Source organism: Nomascus leucogenys, chromosome 5, assembly GCF_006542625.1.
Source record: "Nomascus leucogenys isolate Asia chromosome 5, Asia_NLE_v1, whole genome shotgun sequence".
NCBI lineage: Eukaryota > Metazoa > Chordata > Mammalia > Primates > Hylobatidae > Nomascus > Nomascus leucogenys.
This window is the reverse complement of record NC_044385.1, coordinates 101,226,881-101,245,576: the sequence shown is the minus strand read 5'-3', so window position 1 is coordinate 101,245,576 and position 18,696 is coordinate 101,226,881. Positions and strand designations below refer to the sequence as shown.

The following is an 18,696-nucleotide window of genomic DNA, read 5'->3' as shown; positions in this document are numbered from 1 at the left end:
TTAAGAAGCCATCTGAGGCCGGGCTCGGTGGCTGACGCCTGTAATTCCAGCATTTGGGGAGGCCGAGGCAGGCGGATCACCAGGTCAGGAGATTGAGACCATCCTGGCTAACACGGTGAAACCTGGTCTCTACTAAAAATATAGAAAATTAGCCAGGCATGGTGGTGGGCATCTGGAGTCCCATTACTCGGGAGGCTGAGCCAGGAGAATGGCGTGAACCCAGGAGGCGGAGCTCGCAGTGAGCAGAGATAGCGCCACTGCACTCCAGCCTGGGTGACAGAGCAAGACTCCGTCTCAAAAAAAAAAAAAGAAAAGAAAAGAAAAAGAAACCATCTGATGTAATGGTCACTATAATTCCTGATGTAAATGTGAAAAAATACATGTCTAAGAATTGGTGAAATTTGCTATTTGTAGGACACCTGACTTGTTTGTCATCATAGTTGTAACCAGCCCAGGGAATCTTTCAGGTTCAGGCCCCACCTAACTGCCCCTAGGGCTATGGGGTTGGGAGGGGTCAGTCTCTCTGTATACCTGTAACTCATTTACGGCACTTCACCTTGACTACTCACTATCATATTACTTATCTTCATAGCAGTATGTCCAGCTTCCTTCCTGCTGCATGTGTTTGTACCCTGTCATCTGCCTTGAGTGTATGTTGTATTGCCAAACTATCATTCCTAAACATGGCCTTTTGGCAATGCTTGAAAACATACCAGAGCCTTACATAATTAGGCCTTGTCCTCAGAATGAACTCATTCTCCACACTTGATCAGAAATCATGATTATCTAGTTGTGTTTCTCTAAACCAGGCACTTTACCTACTTAAGTCTTGTTTTTTGTTTTTGTTTTTGTTTTTTTTTGGAGACAGAGTCTTGCTTGGTCGCCCAGGCTGGAGTGCAATGGAGCTATCTTGGCTCATGGCAACCTCCGCCTCCCAGGTTCAAGCAATTCTAGTGCCTCAGCCTCCCAAACAGGCATGCGCCACCAAATTTTTTGTATTTTATTTTATTTCTGAGACAAAGTCTCATTCTGTCACCTAGGAGTGCAGTAGCGCAATCTCTGCTCACTGCAACCTCCACCTCCTGAGTTCAAGCGATTCTTCTGTCTCAGCCTCCAGATTAGCTGGGATCACAGGCATGCGCCACCACGCCCGGCTAATTTTTGTATTTTTATTCGAGATGGGGTTTCACCATTTTGGCCAGGTTGGTCTCGAACTCCTGACCTCAAGTGATACACCCGCCTCAGCCTCCCAAAGTGCTGGGATTACACCACGTGAGCCACCACGCCTGGCTGGTCTCATTTTTTTTTTAACACTAGACTCTTCAACCTTTAAGCCGAAGGTTGAAAACTGTGTCTTGAAGGTTTCAGATGTGTGAAGTAGACAGGAGAAATGAAAGAGTGATGTAAGGACCGTGACAACTGGAAGGCATAAAACTTTCCTAAGTGCATTCTCATTCGGAGTTTCTGATACAGATTGTTTTTTGTTTTGTTTTGTTTTGTTTTTTCAATCATGTGAGTAGGCCAAATTTGGCCTAAAGGCTAAAAATTTTAAGTCCCACTTTAAAACCTCCATGATTCTAGGATTAGTGATCATGCTTATTCCCGGTTCTGCATCTTACTGATGCTGCTTGTTGATTACCCCACCTCCGCCCGACCCACCACCACCACAACACACACAGAATCACTCATCTTCTTGAATAACCTGGAGTACAAATAAAACAGTCAATTAGCAGAAAGTAGCTGAGGAGCATTTCAGCAGATACACTGGGAGTCAGGAATCTCTCCAGAGCTCTCTGAAATTAGATTGCAAATTGTAAATTAATACCAAACTGCTTTAAGTTTTACTTATTAGCTAGGTGATGTTGATTACCATTCCTGAACTTCAGTTTTCTCACCTGTAGAGATAATGTATGATCTACATAACCTATAGGCTTCTTTGGAGTATTGAATATCGTGCTGATGACAATAGCATTTAGGATTTATCAGCACTTACTATGTTCAGAACCTTTGCTACGTGCTTTACATACAGAATCTCATTTATCCCTTAATAAAAACCTCGTGGGACAAATATTGATAGCTCTATTTTTACAGCTAAGAAAGCTGATGCTCAGAAAGGCCAACTTGAATGATGTGACACAGCTGAGTGGTAGAAAAGGGATTTAGATTCATGCCTAGGTGACTGTCAAGATCACAGCACTCATTGTTATGCTCTACTCTGTCAAATTCCTACTGCTGCTATAACAAATTACCATACATTTAGTGGCTTCAAATAACACAAATTTGTATCTTATGATCTGAAGTTCAAAAGTCTGAAATGGGGCTCACTGGGCTAAAATCACAGTATTGACAGGGCTGTGTTCCTTCTGGAAACTATTTGGGAGATATAAGGGAGAATCCATTTTCTTTCCTATTCCAGATGATTTTTTTTCTTTCCAACTTATATTAGGTTAAGGGGATACATGTATAGGTTTGTTACATGGGTAAATTGTGTGTCAAGGGGGCTCATTATAGAGATTATTTCAACACCCAGGTAATGAGCATAGTACCAGATAGGTCGTTTTTCAACCCTCGCCTTCCTCCCACTCTCTACCCTCAAGTAGGCCCCAGTGTGTGTTCCCTTCTTTATGTTCATGTCTACTCAGTGTTTAGCTCCCACTTATAAGTGAGAACGTGTATTTGTTTTTCTGTTTCTGCATTAATTTGCTGAGGATAATGGCCTTCAGCCCCATCCATGTTGCTGCAAAGGACATGATTTTGTTCTCTTTTATGGCTGTGTAGTATTCCATGGTGTATATGTACATTTTCTTTATCCAGGTACACCACCGATGGACATCTAGGTTGATTCCACGTCTTTGCTAATGTGCCCATTCTAGCTTCTAGAAGCAGCCTTCCTTCTTTGGCTCTTGGCCTCCATCTGTCTTCAAAACCAGCAAAGGCTGGCTGAGTCACATGGAATCTATCACTCTAACACTCTCTCTCTCTCTGACTCTAACTCCTCTGCCTCTACTTTTCATCTTTAAGGACCCTGTGAATACACTGGACTCATCTGAGTAATCCAAGAAACTCTCCTCCTTTTAAAGTCAGCTAATTAGAAACCTTAATTTCCCCTTTTTATGTAATTGTGAAAGTTGTAAGAATCATAATGGAGTCACTCGTGTTAAAAAGAAAAAAAGGGCTGGGTGCAGTCGCTCATGCCTGTAATTCCAGTACTTTGGGAGGCTAAGGTAGGTGGATCACCTGAGGTCAGGAGTTTGAGACCAGACTGACCAACATGGTGAAACCCTGTCTCTACTAAAAATACAAAATTAGCCAGGCGTGGTGGCACATGCCTGTAATCCCAGCTACTTGAGAGGCTAAGGCAGGAGAATCGCTTGAACTCAGGAGGCAGAGGTTGCAGTGAGCCGAGACCGCACCATTGCACTCCAGCCTGGGCAACAAGAGGGAAACTCTGTATCAAAAATGCACTCCGGCCTGGGCAAAAGAGCGAGATTCTGTCTAAAAAAAAAAAAGAAAGAAAGAAAGAAAGAAAGAAAAAGAAACCTTGACAAATAGAGCTGGGGAAGGCCGTGAGACAGCTTTCATGCATAAATGCCAGATAACAAAAACTATCACAAAAGATTCTGCCAATACCACAACCTTGCACAAAGGCCATTGCACCCTTACACAAAAAATACTTTTGCAAGGTCATCTGCCCAGCAACTGCCTGTCCAGCTGCTGACTGGCATCACCGTTGTTATTAATACTTGTAGGCAAGGATAATTATCACAAAACAATTATGTAATCATCCTCATTTTTCCATTAAAAACCTTTGTCTTCCTTTACCTCCTTGAATATGCACATAGTTTACTATGGCATATGTATTTCTGCTGCAATGCCCTATGCGCAAATAAATATTTTCTTTTAGAGAGCCTCTGTCTGTTATTTAAACATGCACCATAACATATTCATAAATTCTGGGGATTAGAAAGTAACATATTTGGGGGGCCATTATTGTGCATACCATATCCATTGACTACACAGGATAGTGCATTGTAATACAGTATAGTAAATATGTTGAGTGCACATTTATTTTGTTTCCCTAGTATATTTGCATCCAAGCTTTGCTGCATCATTCTCACCTCCATCTCCTGTAGAGCATGGCTTTTCACCCCTTTTACTTCCAGTGACTCTACCAATCACACAACTCTACCCCTTATGAATACAGAAGGCAGCATGGACAAAAATAGTAACACATCACTCCAGACCCAGTATTGGTCCAAGTAGATCAACTAGAGTCCTTCTCTGAGGATTGAGATGGACGGGCAGCTTCCTCTTTCTCCTTGGATCATGAGTCATAAGGCTGTGAACCCAGAGATGTTGGTGGCCATGTGTCTATATATACACACTACTCTCCAACAACGTATGGAGAAGCTGAAGAGACTGAAGCCAGCAGACAAGCAGAAGGCCATACCACAACTGAGAAGTGGAGATGGGGCACTTTTGCTATTCACATCTCACAGTTCTGTTGACCCTGCAGCTGGCTCCACTACAACATTTCAGAGGCTGCCTCTGTGAGACAATAATTTCTGCTACTTTGCTTAGGCTAGCTCGAGTTAGAATTTCAGTTGACCCTTGAACAACATGGGTTTGAACTGTGCTGGTGAGATTTTTTTTTAAACCAACCGCAGATCAAAGCTGCTATACTCCCAGGATGCTAAACCCACAAATAGGGAGGCAGAATTTTCCTATACTCAAGTTCAGCAGGACAGACTGCAGGACTTGAGTATCTGCAGATTTTGGTACCTTGTCATCTGCCTTAATTGGTCCTGGAACCAATCTCCTAAGTATACTGAGGGACAACTGCATATCACTTGGCACAAAAAAAGTCTTAAAATAAATACTTAAATTGAAGCGTTGCCTGCTTCATGAGTATCAATTTTGTTTTCTACCTTACACCATAATGCTCATGAGATCAGAGTTTATGCCCTAGTTCTATGGATTTCTTCCTATGCATGCGATAGTACTAGGCTTACTGTAAGAGCTCCAAAAATATTTTCTGACATATGTTCTACTTATATGTCAGTATGTAAAAATAAAACAAAATTATACTCATGCATTTTTAATATTAGCATTTTTTGACTCTATTCATAACATCTGTATTTTCCAACTGCGAAGTTTGTGTAAGTGATCTCTTATAAGATGGAGGTCTGAAACATAAACAGTTTATCACATGTGTTGCAGGAGTAACAATTGGCAGAGATTGCCCTAAACTCTAATGACATTTTACTCTCCCCAAATCAGATCAATAGGTTTTTGAAGTGCACTCATGTTGAATTAGAACAATAATAAACAGTTTTTAAAGAAATGCATGAAAAATACAAAGAACAAAAAATACCTTTTAAAATACCTATCTTTTCACCTTTTTGAAGCATTTTTACAAAGTTAAGGGGTGCGTGTGTGTGTGTGTGTGTGTGTGTGCGCGTGCGTGTATATATTTATTACCCCCTCATCATGATGACAACAAGAACTCAAGAAAAAGATTTCCTGGAGCCGGGCACGGTGACTCACGCCTGTAATCCCAGCACTTTGGGAGGCTGAGGCGGGCGGATTGCCTGAGCTCAGGAGTTCGAGACCAGCCTGGGCAACACGGTGAAACCCTATCTCTACTAAAATACAAAAACATAGCTGGGTGTGGTGGCATGTGCCTGTAATCCCAGCTACTTGGGAGGCTGAGGCAGGAGGAGCACTTGAACCCGGGAGTTGGAGGTTGCACTGAGGTGAGACCGTGCCACTGCACTCCAGCCTGGGCAACAGAGCGAGACTCTGTCTCAAAAAAAAAAAAAAAGAAAAACATTTCCTGGCAAAAAGAACCCATGCACTGACCAGCCGGATGCACAGCAGTGTTCTGTCTTTTCATCTGACTTCCTTAGAGAAGACATCATCTGATTCATTCAGGGACTATCCTCCCAAGCTAATTAGTACATTTAATCATCCAATAACCTTGAGTCAGTGGGGATTTTTTTTGTTTGTTTTTTGTTTTTTTTGGCCTAGTTTCCGAGTGCTACATGCCAGGGACATTTTTAGATGCTTAACATGCATTAACTAATGTAATTCTCCAACAACCCTATGAGGGTATTTAAGGTAAGCATTATTCTAAAAATGCCCTCCTCCAAAGATTTCCATCCTGATTACTCATTGAAACACTAGGTACTGATCTGAAGGGACTTTACAAATATAATTAAAGTTTATGTACCTTAAGATAGAAAGAGGCCAGGCACGGTGGCTCACGTCTGTAATCCCAGCATTTTGGGAGGCCAAGGCCCGAGGTGGGTGGATTACATGAGGACAGGAGCTCGAGATCAGCCTGCTCAACATGGAAAGACCCCATCTCTACTAAAAATACGAAAATTAGCCGGGCATGGTGATGCATGTCTGTAATCTCAGCTACTCAAAAAGGCTGAGGCAGGAGAATTGTCTGAAACTGGGAGGCAGAGGTTGCAGTGAGCCACTGCACTCCAGCCTGGGTGACAGAGTGAGACTCTGTCTCAAAAAAAAAAAGTTATTCTTAATTATTTGGTTATACTGATCTAATAATTATTTCGGCCCTTAGAAACAGAGAATTTTTTCAGGCTAGAGTCAGAGAGATGTACAAAAGAAGGAACAGGAACAGGAGAGATCATACAGAAAGGGAGATCAGAGAGATTTAAAGTGTGAGGAGGACTTGACCTGCCCTTCCTGGCTTTGAAGATTGAGGAAGGAGCCACAAGCCAAAGAATGCAGATGGCCTCTAGGAGCTGGGAATCCCCATCTAAAAGCCAGCAAGGAAACTGCACAGAACTGAGCTCTGCCAACAACCCGAATGAGCCTGAAAGCAGATCCCGCCCCCGTCCCCCACCCAAACCCCACGACTCCCGAACCTTCATTGAGGAACACAGTCCTGCTGACCTTTTACCAGTGCAGTTCTAGATTACAGGAGACTAAAGAGACATGATCACCAAATTCAAGGCAGCCCTTGATTAGATTCTGGTTGTGGATAGGGTAGGGAATAACTTTAAAGAATATTGTTGAAACAAGTGGGGAAATTTTAATTTGGCTTATTTATTAGAGAATAGTATTTTATCAATGTTAAATTTCCTGAATGTGATAGTTGAATTGTGGTTATTTAGAAGAATGCCCTAGTTCTTAGGAGACAACATGCTCAAGCATTTAGGAGTGAAGTATCATCCTTAATATAAGCCGAGATAAAGCAAATATGTACAATGCGAACAGTTGGTGAATCTAGATGAAGGGTAATAGGTGTTCATTGAACTATTTTTTGCAATTTTTCTGAAAAAAATAAATTTTTCAAAATAAAAAGTTGGCGGGGAAAAAACATCACTGTGGATACTTTGTGTAGGATGGATTTGAGGTCAATAGGAAAGAAGTGGGAAGACAAGATGGGAAGGTATTCCGCAGCCAGACTGAGGGCTGGGATTCAAGAGGAACAGCAGGGATAATGGAAAGCAACCCCCGCCCACAGCTAGGCCAGCGAAGCAGCTCATCCTATAACTGGTTCCCACAGGCTTCCCTTGCAGGACAAACTCCCCTGGGCCGGGGGTGTGGTCGCCCAGCACCTTTCGAACTTGGCTGGGATTGAGGAGCGCCGCAGCGGTACGCTGTGCCCCGCCCCGCTCCAGACTGGAAGAGCCCACGTGTCACTGTTAGATGGGGGAAGCGGCATCCTAAATTTAATTAGCGCTTCTCTTCTCAAAGTATCTCCCAAAACTTTGGCCTTTTTCCATAAAATAATTTTCTTTTAACTCAATGTCTCCTAAAATATATGTTTAATTAAGAAAAAAATGAGTCACATAAAGATGCTTTTTTCAGCTTACCCCGCTACGTCCGCCCCATGCGCCAGGCCGCGAGGGGCAGGAAGTGGAAGCGGAAGCGCTGGTCGGGGGGCGTTCTCTCGAGTCCCGGGCGCGAGTCCCAGACGCTGCCCATGGAGGCGTCCAGCGAGCCGCCGCTGGATGCTAAGTCCGAGGCGAGTTCCAACCTGGAAGGAGAGCGGGCAGCGAGGCTCTGGAGCAAGAAAGGTGTTTCTCTAAATTGTGTTTCTGCTTCCGTTTCAGGTCACCAACCAGGTGAGTGAAGCGGCCGCACCGCCCTGTCTTCCGCCAGCCCGCCTCCCACGGCCGCGAGACCGTGCCACCCTGAGCCTTCCCCAGGTCTCCCCCAGTCCTGTGTCCGCGAGCCGGTGACCTTCAGCCCTCCTTCCTACATTGCTCCTTCTCCTTTGCACCTAAGCCGGTAGCCGTTGCCATTGTAATGAAAGCTCCTCTTCCCCACCCTGCACTAGCCCAAAGAATGCAAATCAAGGATTTTTGGGCTTTGATTAGGCGACATTTATTCGAAGCTAGGAACACGGTATTTTAAAGTGTGATGGATAAAGAAGTTATGAAAATTTGCAGAGATAGCACCGCAGACATTTTCTTAATCTCTAAAAAAGTTATTTTTGAAGATGGAGTATAGCATTTTAGCCTTTTAGAGTATGCATTTATAATGCTAGGAATATGAATTTGACTTTTAAAGTATATCTTAGCCCCATTTCTGTTTCAAGTGCTGCTGTGCTGTTGTAGCTAATAAACTATTTGTAGGCAAATAATTTATAACACACTTCCCAGAATAGGAGTACTAAAACTAGAGTATTTTTAGGCCAGGAGTTACCCAAGTCCATACAAAATGTAAGAAAGGGATGAGGTAAGAAATAATTAGAATACGGGGGCTGAAAGAGGTGTCCATTGACTGCTCTCTGTCATTTTTCCCTAACCGATCTTGCTTTCTAGGATTCCTGGGAAGTAGGGGAAGTCAGAGAGCTGTCAACCGTCTACCTGGCTTTGCTTAGTTATATGACTTAGTGCATTTCGAGTCAATCTTTCATAAGTCATTTTATCCATTCTCTTATGTTAAGTTTTGTATTTAAGATATTCTGAAACAATTATACTAATTATGGGGTTTTAAAAGTTGAAGTCTTTTTGGCTTAAACACAAATTTATTATCTTATAGTTCTGGAGGTCAGAAGTCCTAAACTAGTCTTATGGGGCTAAAATCAAGGTGCCTGCAGGGCTGTTTTCCTTCTGAGGCGGTAGGGGAGAATGTTTCCTCCTTAGCTTGTGGCCTCTGCTTCCATCTTCAAAGCACATCATTCCAGCCTCTGCTCCCGTTGTCACATTGCCTTCTCTGACTCTGACCCTTTTTCCTCCCTCTTATAAGGACCCTTTCAATTACATTAGGCCCACCTGGATAACCCAGGAAAATCTCCACATCTCCAAGTCCTTAATTTTGTCACATCTACCAATACTGTTTTGTTGCCTAAGGTAACATATTCATAGATTTTGAGGATTAGCATGTGGACATATTTGGGAGGGCCATTATTCAGCCTACTGCACATCCTTCTATGCTGTCATTCACAGAGTATATGATTATTTGCGTAGGAAAAGCCAAGATCATTTACAAACATTATTAGAATTAATGTGAGAGTCAGCAAGGTGATTCCATTGTTGAACGTTCTTTGTTCAGACATAAAGAGTTGGAAAATATAATTTTAAAGATGTCATTTATAACATGAAGAAATTACAGGCCAGCCATGGTGGCTCATGACTGTAAGCTCAGGGCTTTGGGAGGATTGCTTGAGGCCAGCAGTTTGAGACCAGCGTGGGCAACATAGCAAGATCTTATCTCTATAAAAACAAAAAAATTAATCAGGTGTGGAGGCACAGACCTGTAGTACTAGCTACTCAGGAGGCTGAGAAGATCTCTTGAGCCCAGGAGTTTGAGGCAGCAGTGAGCTGTGATTACACCACAGCAGTTCAGCCTGAGTGACAGAGTGAGACTCCATCTCTTAAAAAAAAAAAAAAGAAAATTACAGAGTACCTTGCAAGAAATCTAACAAAAGATATTTAAAAGTTTTATGAAGAAAATTACAAAAAGCAGTAGACTTTTACTTTGCGGTCCAGCACGTGAGGAGCTTGGAAGTCATCACCCTGTCCTAGCAACAAGGAAAAACTGAACAAACTGAAAAATCAGCAACTCCTCTTGGATCTGTCAGAGAAGCGAGGTCACGGCAAATTGCTGTCGCCCAAATTGGTGAGACAGTCTGTGAATACAGAGAACCACAACTTAGAGCAGAAGCTCCACAGAAACCAGTGCCTAAACTGAAATTGACAAATTGCTGGAGGCTCCCAACTCTCCCTCACACCTGACATACAATCAGATCAGCACATTGTTTTCTCTTACTCTAAATTCACCTCCTCTTGCTGCCACCTGGGTCCAAGCCGCCATTCTGTTTCCTGGAATACCGCAGTAGCCTCGTAACAGGGTCTCCCAACTTCCTTAAACTTTGTGCCTCACCTGGCTGTCTGGATGAGCCTTTTGCAATGTATGTTAGACCAGGTATCTCTGCTACTCAGAGCTTTTTAAGAGATTCTTGTCACACTGGAAAAAAGTCGTAGGTATTTACTGTGGCCTACAGGGCCCTTCGAAGATGGATTCCTCATCTGTTACCACTCTTCCTAGCTCATGCCCTTCCAGCCACCTGGGCCTCGTTCCCTGAACACACTAAGCATGCTTCTCCCTCAGTCCAGAATGCTCTTTTCTCCAGATCCTGTGGCTTTTTTTTCATTTTTTTCGAGTCTCTTTCTGTTCAAAAGCCGCATGAAAGAGGTCTTCCCAGGTTCTATCTAAATAGCCTTTCTTGTCACCCTCTCACCTTACCCTGCATTTCATCACACTATAGTACTACCATTTCATTATATTTTTGTTTATTGTCTGCCTTCCCCACTAGAATTCTGAAGGTCAGAAACTATTTTTTACATCCCTAATTCCTAGAATATAGTATTGCTTAGTATATACTGAATAGTGAGGCTTCCCTCCCTTACTCAAAACACATAGGAATTACCAGTTTTATCTTTATAGACAGTTTTTATAGTCATGTTTTTATATTACTAGTAACTTCAGCCTCCACATCAATTTTTAGTGTGACTACAGCTAATTTGTTTGTTTACCTTTTTGTATATTTACTTTCTGATTATTCTTTGTATTCATTTTACTTCTGGATGTTTTTATATTTCCTTTTTTACTACTAGCTTTTAGTTTCTTTGTATGTTTTCCTTTTTTAATACTTCATCATACAATAATTTTGGGGCTACCGTACATTGTTTCATTCTTAACATTCTGCATAGTGGTAAGTGCTCTCTGTTCTGATTTTTTCTTTTATATTCTTTTATTTTTTAAATCTATGCAGTTCACTCCTACTTAAGGCAAAACCACAATTATTAGAAGTTTGCTTTCAATTTGCATTTAAATGTTGAGGTTAGAATTTTGGAAATTCTCATCTCATAAACCTAGTCTTAGCTTTCTTTCAGTTGTGAAGACTGACTTTGCACAGTGTCTTGATGGCAGCTCTCCCTGTTTCCTCACCTGACAATTTCACTGTTTTAATAGTGAGTGGAACTTAGCATTGCACGCCTTCATTGCTTTTCTGCTTGAAATCTTCTAGTTTTATTTCAGATTTTGAGAAACAAATAGGCAACCCTTTACTCTGCCACTTTAATGTTGATGGTAAAAGTGGAACTTCTTCCATCAAGGAGTTGTACAGGCTAAATACTGTTAAGAATAAGAAATTGCTTACTTATTTCTTACTCAAAACATTTAGGGGAGGGAAGCCCAGGTAGAAGAATCGCTTGAACCCAGGAGGTCTAGGCTGCAGTGAGTCATGTTCATGCCACTGCACTCCAGCCTGAGCAACAGACTGAGATCCTGTCTGGAAAAAAAAAAAAAAAAAAAGGAAAATGAATTCCTGGTTCAATTTTTGGACATCACTATTGAACTGGAATTAAAACTCTCTCTACTCATGAACTCTCCTGAATTCTGTTCTTGGATTTTTAGCCACTTTCTGAACATTCCTATAGAGATAACCCTAGTATCATCTCTTAATGATACTTTTGGACTGGATACCTCAGCATTCTCCCAGTTATCCAAGCTCAATTTTTTATAATTTTCTATAAACAACTATAGTTGTATCTTGTAGGCAATCATCAAGACCTAGCAATGCATCCTTCATATGATCAGTTTAGTCCTGCTTGTCACCAACTTAGTTCAGGCACTTATATAACTTCAGACTTGGATTATTGTGTTCTGCAGCCACCAGATGAATATCTCTCTCTCTCTCTCTTTTTTTTTTTTTTTTTTTTTTTCAGATTTGGGGTCTCTGTTGCCCAGGCTGGAGTGCAGTAGCATGCTCACAGCTCACTGCAGCCTTGACCTCCTGGGCTCAGGTGATCCCCCCACTTCATCCTCCCAAGTAGCTGGGACTTACAGGCATTCCCTACCATGCCTGGCTACTTTTTGTACTTTTGCATTTTTTGTAGAGACAGGGCTGTTGCCCAGGCTGGTCTGGAACCCCTGCTCTCAAGTGATCCACCTGCCTTGGCCTTCCAAAGTGCTGCGATTGCAGGTGTAAGCCACCATGCCCAGCCTGGATATCCATTAATCAATATTTTGATATCATTCTCTCTATTGAAAAACTTTCTGCCGGGCGCGGTGGCTTCCACCTGTAATCCCAGCACTTTGGGAGGCCGAGGCAGGCAGATCACGAGGTCAAGAGATGGGAGACCATCCTGGCTAACACGGTGAAACCCCATCTGTACTAAAAATACAAAAAAATTAGCCGGTCGTGGTGGCAGGCGCCTGTAGTCCCAGCTACTTGGGAGGCTGAGGTAGGAGAATGGCGTGAACCCAGGAGGCGGAGCTTGCAGTGAGCCGAGATTGTGCCACTGCATTCCAGCCTGGGCGACAGAGGGAGACTCCGTCTCAAAAAAAAAAAAAAAACTTTCAGTAGAGTCCCCAGTGCCTACAGGGAAAGTTTAAGTGACTTAATGTGGTAAGTTCTCCATAGTAAGATAAAGGATATAAAAGTACTGTGAAAACCTCTGAAAGCTCAATTTGCAAGGAATTACTGGCTTTTTGGTCACTTGTCAACTTTATTTTTCATATTTTCTTACAAGAGCCATCTACTTTAGGACAGATAAATGTTGATTCAGTGAGGTATTTAATACATGTAAACTGCATAGCACATCACCCAGGACATGTATCTGTCATGAGCAATGATGAAATCCAAAACCACCTTATCACTATACATGCTAATGTAAGGCTTGAGCATGGAACAGCAAAGTGAACTGAAAGATACTCCAAGCCTGTCAGATGAAACCAATACTGCCACATCTTCCTTCCACTTCCATTATACATTGGAGGGGAGATTTTTTTTTTTCACTTTTTGCTTTTTTCCATTTTTAACTCTGATGGTGTTTTCTAACTGTGTTTATATCCCTTATTACCTCTCCATTTTTTCATTTGATTATTGTTCCTCTAGCAGTATTAAAATGAAGATACTTTAAATATGACCAGCTTTGAAACTAAAAGTTGAGTGTAACTGCAGCAAAATTGAATAAATATCTGCATTCCAGGTGATGTTAACTACTAATGTATTATTTTGTCCTGTCTTATTAAAGCTTGTAGATTTTCAGTGGAAACTGGGTATGGCTGTGAGCTCAGACACTTGCAGATCTCTTAAGTATCCTTATGTTGCAGTGATGCTAAAAGTGGCAGATCATTCAGGCCAAGTAAAGACCAAGTGCTTTGAAATGACGATTCCACAGTTTCAGGTTTGTGATTTAACTCATCTAGTTTTAGCTCAGCTTTTCTGTAATCATCGCATAAAAAGATATATAAAATCTTTCTATGGGAAAACTTTAATGGTTTTTTTTTGTAGATTGATATGCTTTACGTTTACTAGTAGTATATGCAAGAGACATGAATTTGTCTTTGGGAATTTGATAAATTATTTTCAATATAATGTGCTGAATTTGTGTTCTGTGCCATTTGATCGCTTGAACAGTGCTCCTCTCAGTATGTTTAGGAAATTTTTATCTTCAGTGGCAGGATATTTACTTTGCATTTAAATGTTTTATTCTTATTCCTTTGGGCTTAATATTCAAGAATGTTAAGCTAAATGAATCTTTGAATAGTGTTGACCCTGAATTTTCTGACTAATAATGTTTACAAAAGGCAGGTCAGAGCAAGTGTACTTCTTGGCTGGCTTTATCAGCTGGGGACTTAAGTAACTCAGTAGTTTAGAGTTATGTTACCGTATTATCATTCTACCTCTTTTCTGTAACCAAGGAGGAATAAAAGGTGTGGGGGAGGGGGGTGAATAAATCAGGTCGTCTTTTTTTTTTTGAGACGGCGTCTCACTCTGTCGCCCAGGCTGGAGTGCAGTGGCACGATCTTGGCTCACTGCAAGCTCCGCCTCCCAGGTTCACACCATTCTCCTACCTCAGCCTCCCTAGTAGCAGGGATTTCAGGCGCCCACCACCACGTCCAACTAATTTTTTTGTATTTTTAGTAGAGATGGGGTTTCACTATGTTAGCCAGGATGGTCTCGATCTCCTGACCTCATGATCCGCCCACCTCGGCTTCCCAAAGTGCTGGGATTACAGGTGTGAGCCACCGGGCCCGGCCAGGTTTTCTTTTAAATGTACATACTGGAGATGTTTTGTCATTAATTTAACTGTCCTGTACAGTTTTGTTTTTGTTTGTTTGGTTTGTTCCTTTTGGTATGAGTAGGTAGGAATCTATTCTTAGCACTTACACTAGTACTAACTTAGTACTTACACTTAGTACTTAAACAGCAGTTAGTACTCTAAAAGTCAAAGAAAGCAACCATCGTGAATGAAATGGAAATAAAAAGTGATTCTTTGCAAAACTAACAAATTATATTGGCTTCCTTTTAAAGAAGACCCTTTCATATACCACTTTATGATACGTTTTATTTCTACTTTTATAAACTACATTTTAAATAATTTGTTTCCCTTTCATTTCTTTTTTTCTTTTTGAGACACAGTTTCACTCTTGTTGCCCAGGCTGGATGCAATTGGAGTGCAATGGCATGATCTAGGCTCACTGCAACCTCCGCCTCCTGGGTTCAAGCAATTCTCCTGCCTCAGCTTCCTGAGTAGCTGGGATTACAGGCACGCACCACCACACCCGGCTAATTTTTGTATTTTTAGCAGAGATGAGGTTTCTCCATGTTGGCCAGGCTGGTCTGAAACTCCTGACCTCAGTTGATCCGTCCACTTCTGAAACTCCTGACTTCAGTTGATCCGTCCACTTCAGCCTCCCAAAGTGCTGGGATTACAGGCGTGAACCACCATGCTCAGCCTGATTTCTTTATTTAAAGTAGATATCCCTGCTTTGAAACAAAAATAATGTTCACAAATTTAACATTATTAATGTTGATTAGTGTCTTGGAACTGAGACTTAGTGAAAAGGAAATAAATGTATATTGTGATATGGGAATAATGTTCAACTAAATATGAGGACTCAGTCAATTTCAAAAGAGAATATACATTTTGGCCTTTTTTGTAATTCACAGTGCTGGCCTAATTGTTATTATTCTGTGCAGCATTTGTGCTGTCCTAATTCCACCTCTAGAAATTTTTTCCTATGGGAAAAAAAAATCACAACTGGATTAACTTTTTTTCCCCAGCTTTATTGAGGTACAGTTGACAAAATTGTGTATTTTGAAGGTTTCACAATGTGATGATTTGATAAAGATATACATTGTGTAATGATTACCACAGTCACTCCAATTAACACATCCACCCCCACACATAGTTACCTTTTTTTTTTGGAGAGAGTGTGCGTGTGTGCGCGTGCATGCGTGTGTGTGTGTGTGTGTGTGTGTGTATTGAGGGCATGTAAAATGTTTTTTAGCAAATTTCAAGTAAACAATACAATATTATCAACTGTAGTCACCATATTGTATATTAGATCTCAGACTTACTCATTTTATAACCAAAAGTTTGTACCTTTTTACTAACATTTCCCCATTGACCCCAGCCTCAGCTCCTGGCAAACTCCAGTCTCCTTTCTGCTTCTGTGAGTTTGACTTTTTTAGATTCCACATATAAGTGAGATCATGCAGTATTAGCCTTTCCGTGTCTGGCTTATTTCACTTTGCATAATGTCCTCCAGGTTCATCCATGTTGTTGCAAATGGCAGGATTTCCTTCTTTTTTTATGGCTGTGTGATATTCTATTGTGTGTGTGTATGTATACACATACATAGTATATACATATAAACATACATTATAAACATATTAAATATAAATATACACAAAAACATTTTCATCAGAGGCAACTCTTTTAAAGAGAGTTTTTACATGGCTTAAAACTAACCACAGGATAGCCTGTTAATCACATTACATGACTGAGAGCTAAGAAACATTCTTTGAGTTTTTAATTTATATCTTTTTGATAACTAAAATTTTGAACATCAGTACATATTTTTAAAGAAATAGTTACACTTTGCTTCATTCTGTGACAAATTTGCATATACATTAAAACAATACAAATCCTCTTAAGTAGCAAAATAGAAAATTAAGACCAAATAAGAAGGAAAATGCAGATGTATAAATCATTAGAAGGTATCCTGATTGCCAAGGTTAAGTTTCAAATTTGTCTCCTAGCTTCCTGGTAGGTACAGGAGGAGACAGAAGAACAATTTGCTTGATTCCTTTCTTACCTGAGATTTAAAAGAAGATGACTTCTATAGGAGAACAATTATACCAGCTTAATTTTTAAATGACAGAGAAAAAAACTTCTACCATATAAGCCATTGTTAATGTTGGATCTCTCTTCTAGTAATTGAACCCATAATCTTAAATGAGACAGCCCCTACCACACTGAAATGCAGTCCTTTACTAGATTGAAAGTGTTTTGAGGCCTGGAACCAACTTGTTATTTTTGTTTTTATATTCAGTGTCTAGGACAGTGCTGAGTGTTTAATAAATCTGGTGTGATCTTAAAAGGACTTTCTCATGTGCTTTTTGAAAAGTTTAGTCATGAGATAATTATCCAACCCCACAGTAGTATTTTTGCTTGCAGCGCCAAATTGCACCTGTTTATTTCTTACAGCAACCTTCAGTAGTTGAGAATAGAATATTAAAATGCAAACTTAATATGTTATATAGTCTCTGGTAGTCAGATATAATTAAAATAACTACTTAAATATCTTCTAAAAGCAAAATTAATACTATTTTCCCCCTTTCTCTCCAGAATTTCTACAGACAGTTCAAGGAAATTGCTGCAGTTATTGAAACGGTGTGAAGACGGATTCTTTGGTTGATAAATTACTATCATTCTAAAGTCATGGACTTCACTTTCTGCAACAAAACCAAATAAGGATAGAACATTTATTGAATGGAAAATGCACTTTTGTTTTTCCCTTTTTTTAAATAATAAAAATCAGACAAACAGGAATTGGGTAGTGGTGATCAATGCACACCTTTGTGAATGTGCTTTATAAAAGTGACTGAATTAGACACTTTAAAGGATGTACTTGGTAATAATGTGAATGATATAATCAGACTAACAGTTGAATCATTGCTATTGGAGGCAGCACAAATTTATGTGTTACAACAATAGTTTAAAAACTTGTACTGGATGGAACCCATTTTATAAACAATCTTATTTGGAGTTATGTATATAAAAATATATATAAATTAGAAAAGTAGTATTTGATTAGGATAACTTTACAAATTCAATTCTATAGCCATCACTTATTATAACGGCAATCAGAAGAGTGAGGCTTCTTTTTTCACATATTTGTAATCAGATTAAGATTGACCATTGCTCCTTTACACAGTATTAGTCTAGCATTCAATTATTTCTGTTATTAATGATTGTAGAAAGTTCAAATACATACACAGAGTTGGAAAGACGAGTTTTAGTCTGAGTTCTGTACAACGGAGTTAACCTGTTAGCACAAGTTATTGCATTAGATGATCTCGAATTTAAATATATAAACCTGTTGTTAAACTCTTTTATACTATAAAGCCACCACATTGTATGGCATTTGTTTAGAAGTAAGCAAATAGACCACTGGAATAGAATAGATGGCCTAGAAATAGATCAAGACATTCTGGTCTGCCATATTGGAAATTTAAACCCTCTTCACACCCTGTCTGCATTTCTGCAGGTCTGTGTGAGTCCACTTTCTTTTTTGTTTTCTGCTAGGTAGCACACTGCTGTGAGGAGCCCAGGACTGCTGCCTGCCGCAGCCCACCTGTGCGCTCAGATTCCCACCAGCTTGATGAGTTAGCTGATGGGCCGTTTGTGCATACCAACTACCCACAGACATTTCTATTACCCACCCTCTGGATACCAGTGCATTAATGATTCTAGAATTAGGAGAAACCAAAGATCCCTTCTCTGTCTGTCCCTCAATTGTGTGGGGTACCAGTGTCGTTGTGTTCCTAGAAATGAGAGTAGAAACCCCACTATCTGGGTTAAAAGAGCAAACCTGCCTTCTGTAACTGTGCGTGAGGTTCCTCTGTCTCCCACTTTGGATTAACACCTTCCTCTTTCCCCTTCCCTATTTGCAGGGTAGCATTTCTAGGATTAAGGCAATAAGCAGAAAGACCCAAAGTTAGGCTCTGGCTCAAACACTGGGTAGTAGATTTGAAATAAATTGAAATTGCATGTTTAAGTTTGTCTTTTGAATTTAAAAAGCAAGTTTTAACCTTGCACGGTGGCTCCCTTCTGTAATCCCAGCATTTTGGGAGGCTGAGGTGGGCAGATCACTTGAGGCCAGGAATTCAAGACCAGCTTGGCCAACATG

General features: G+C 40.6%; 1 protein-coding gene across 1 annotated transcript; it reads left to right on the top strand.

The window, feature by feature from the left end:
* Window positions 1–7,851: 7,851 nt before the first annotated feature.
* On the top strand, window positions 7,852–17,336 carry COMMD6 (COMM domain containing 6). Its single transcript, XM_012506996.2, has 4 exons — window positions 7,852–8,002; window positions 8,091–8,102; window positions 13,527–13,679; window positions 17,133–17,336. The coding sequence occupies exons 1-4, from the start codon at window positions 7,868–7,870 to the stop codon at window positions 17,181–17,183; spliced, it is 351 nt and encodes a 116-aa protein (XP_012362450.2). The 5' UTR covers window positions 7,852–7,867; the 3' UTR covers window positions 17,184–17,336.
* Window positions 17,337–18,696: the final 1,360 nt, after the last annotated feature.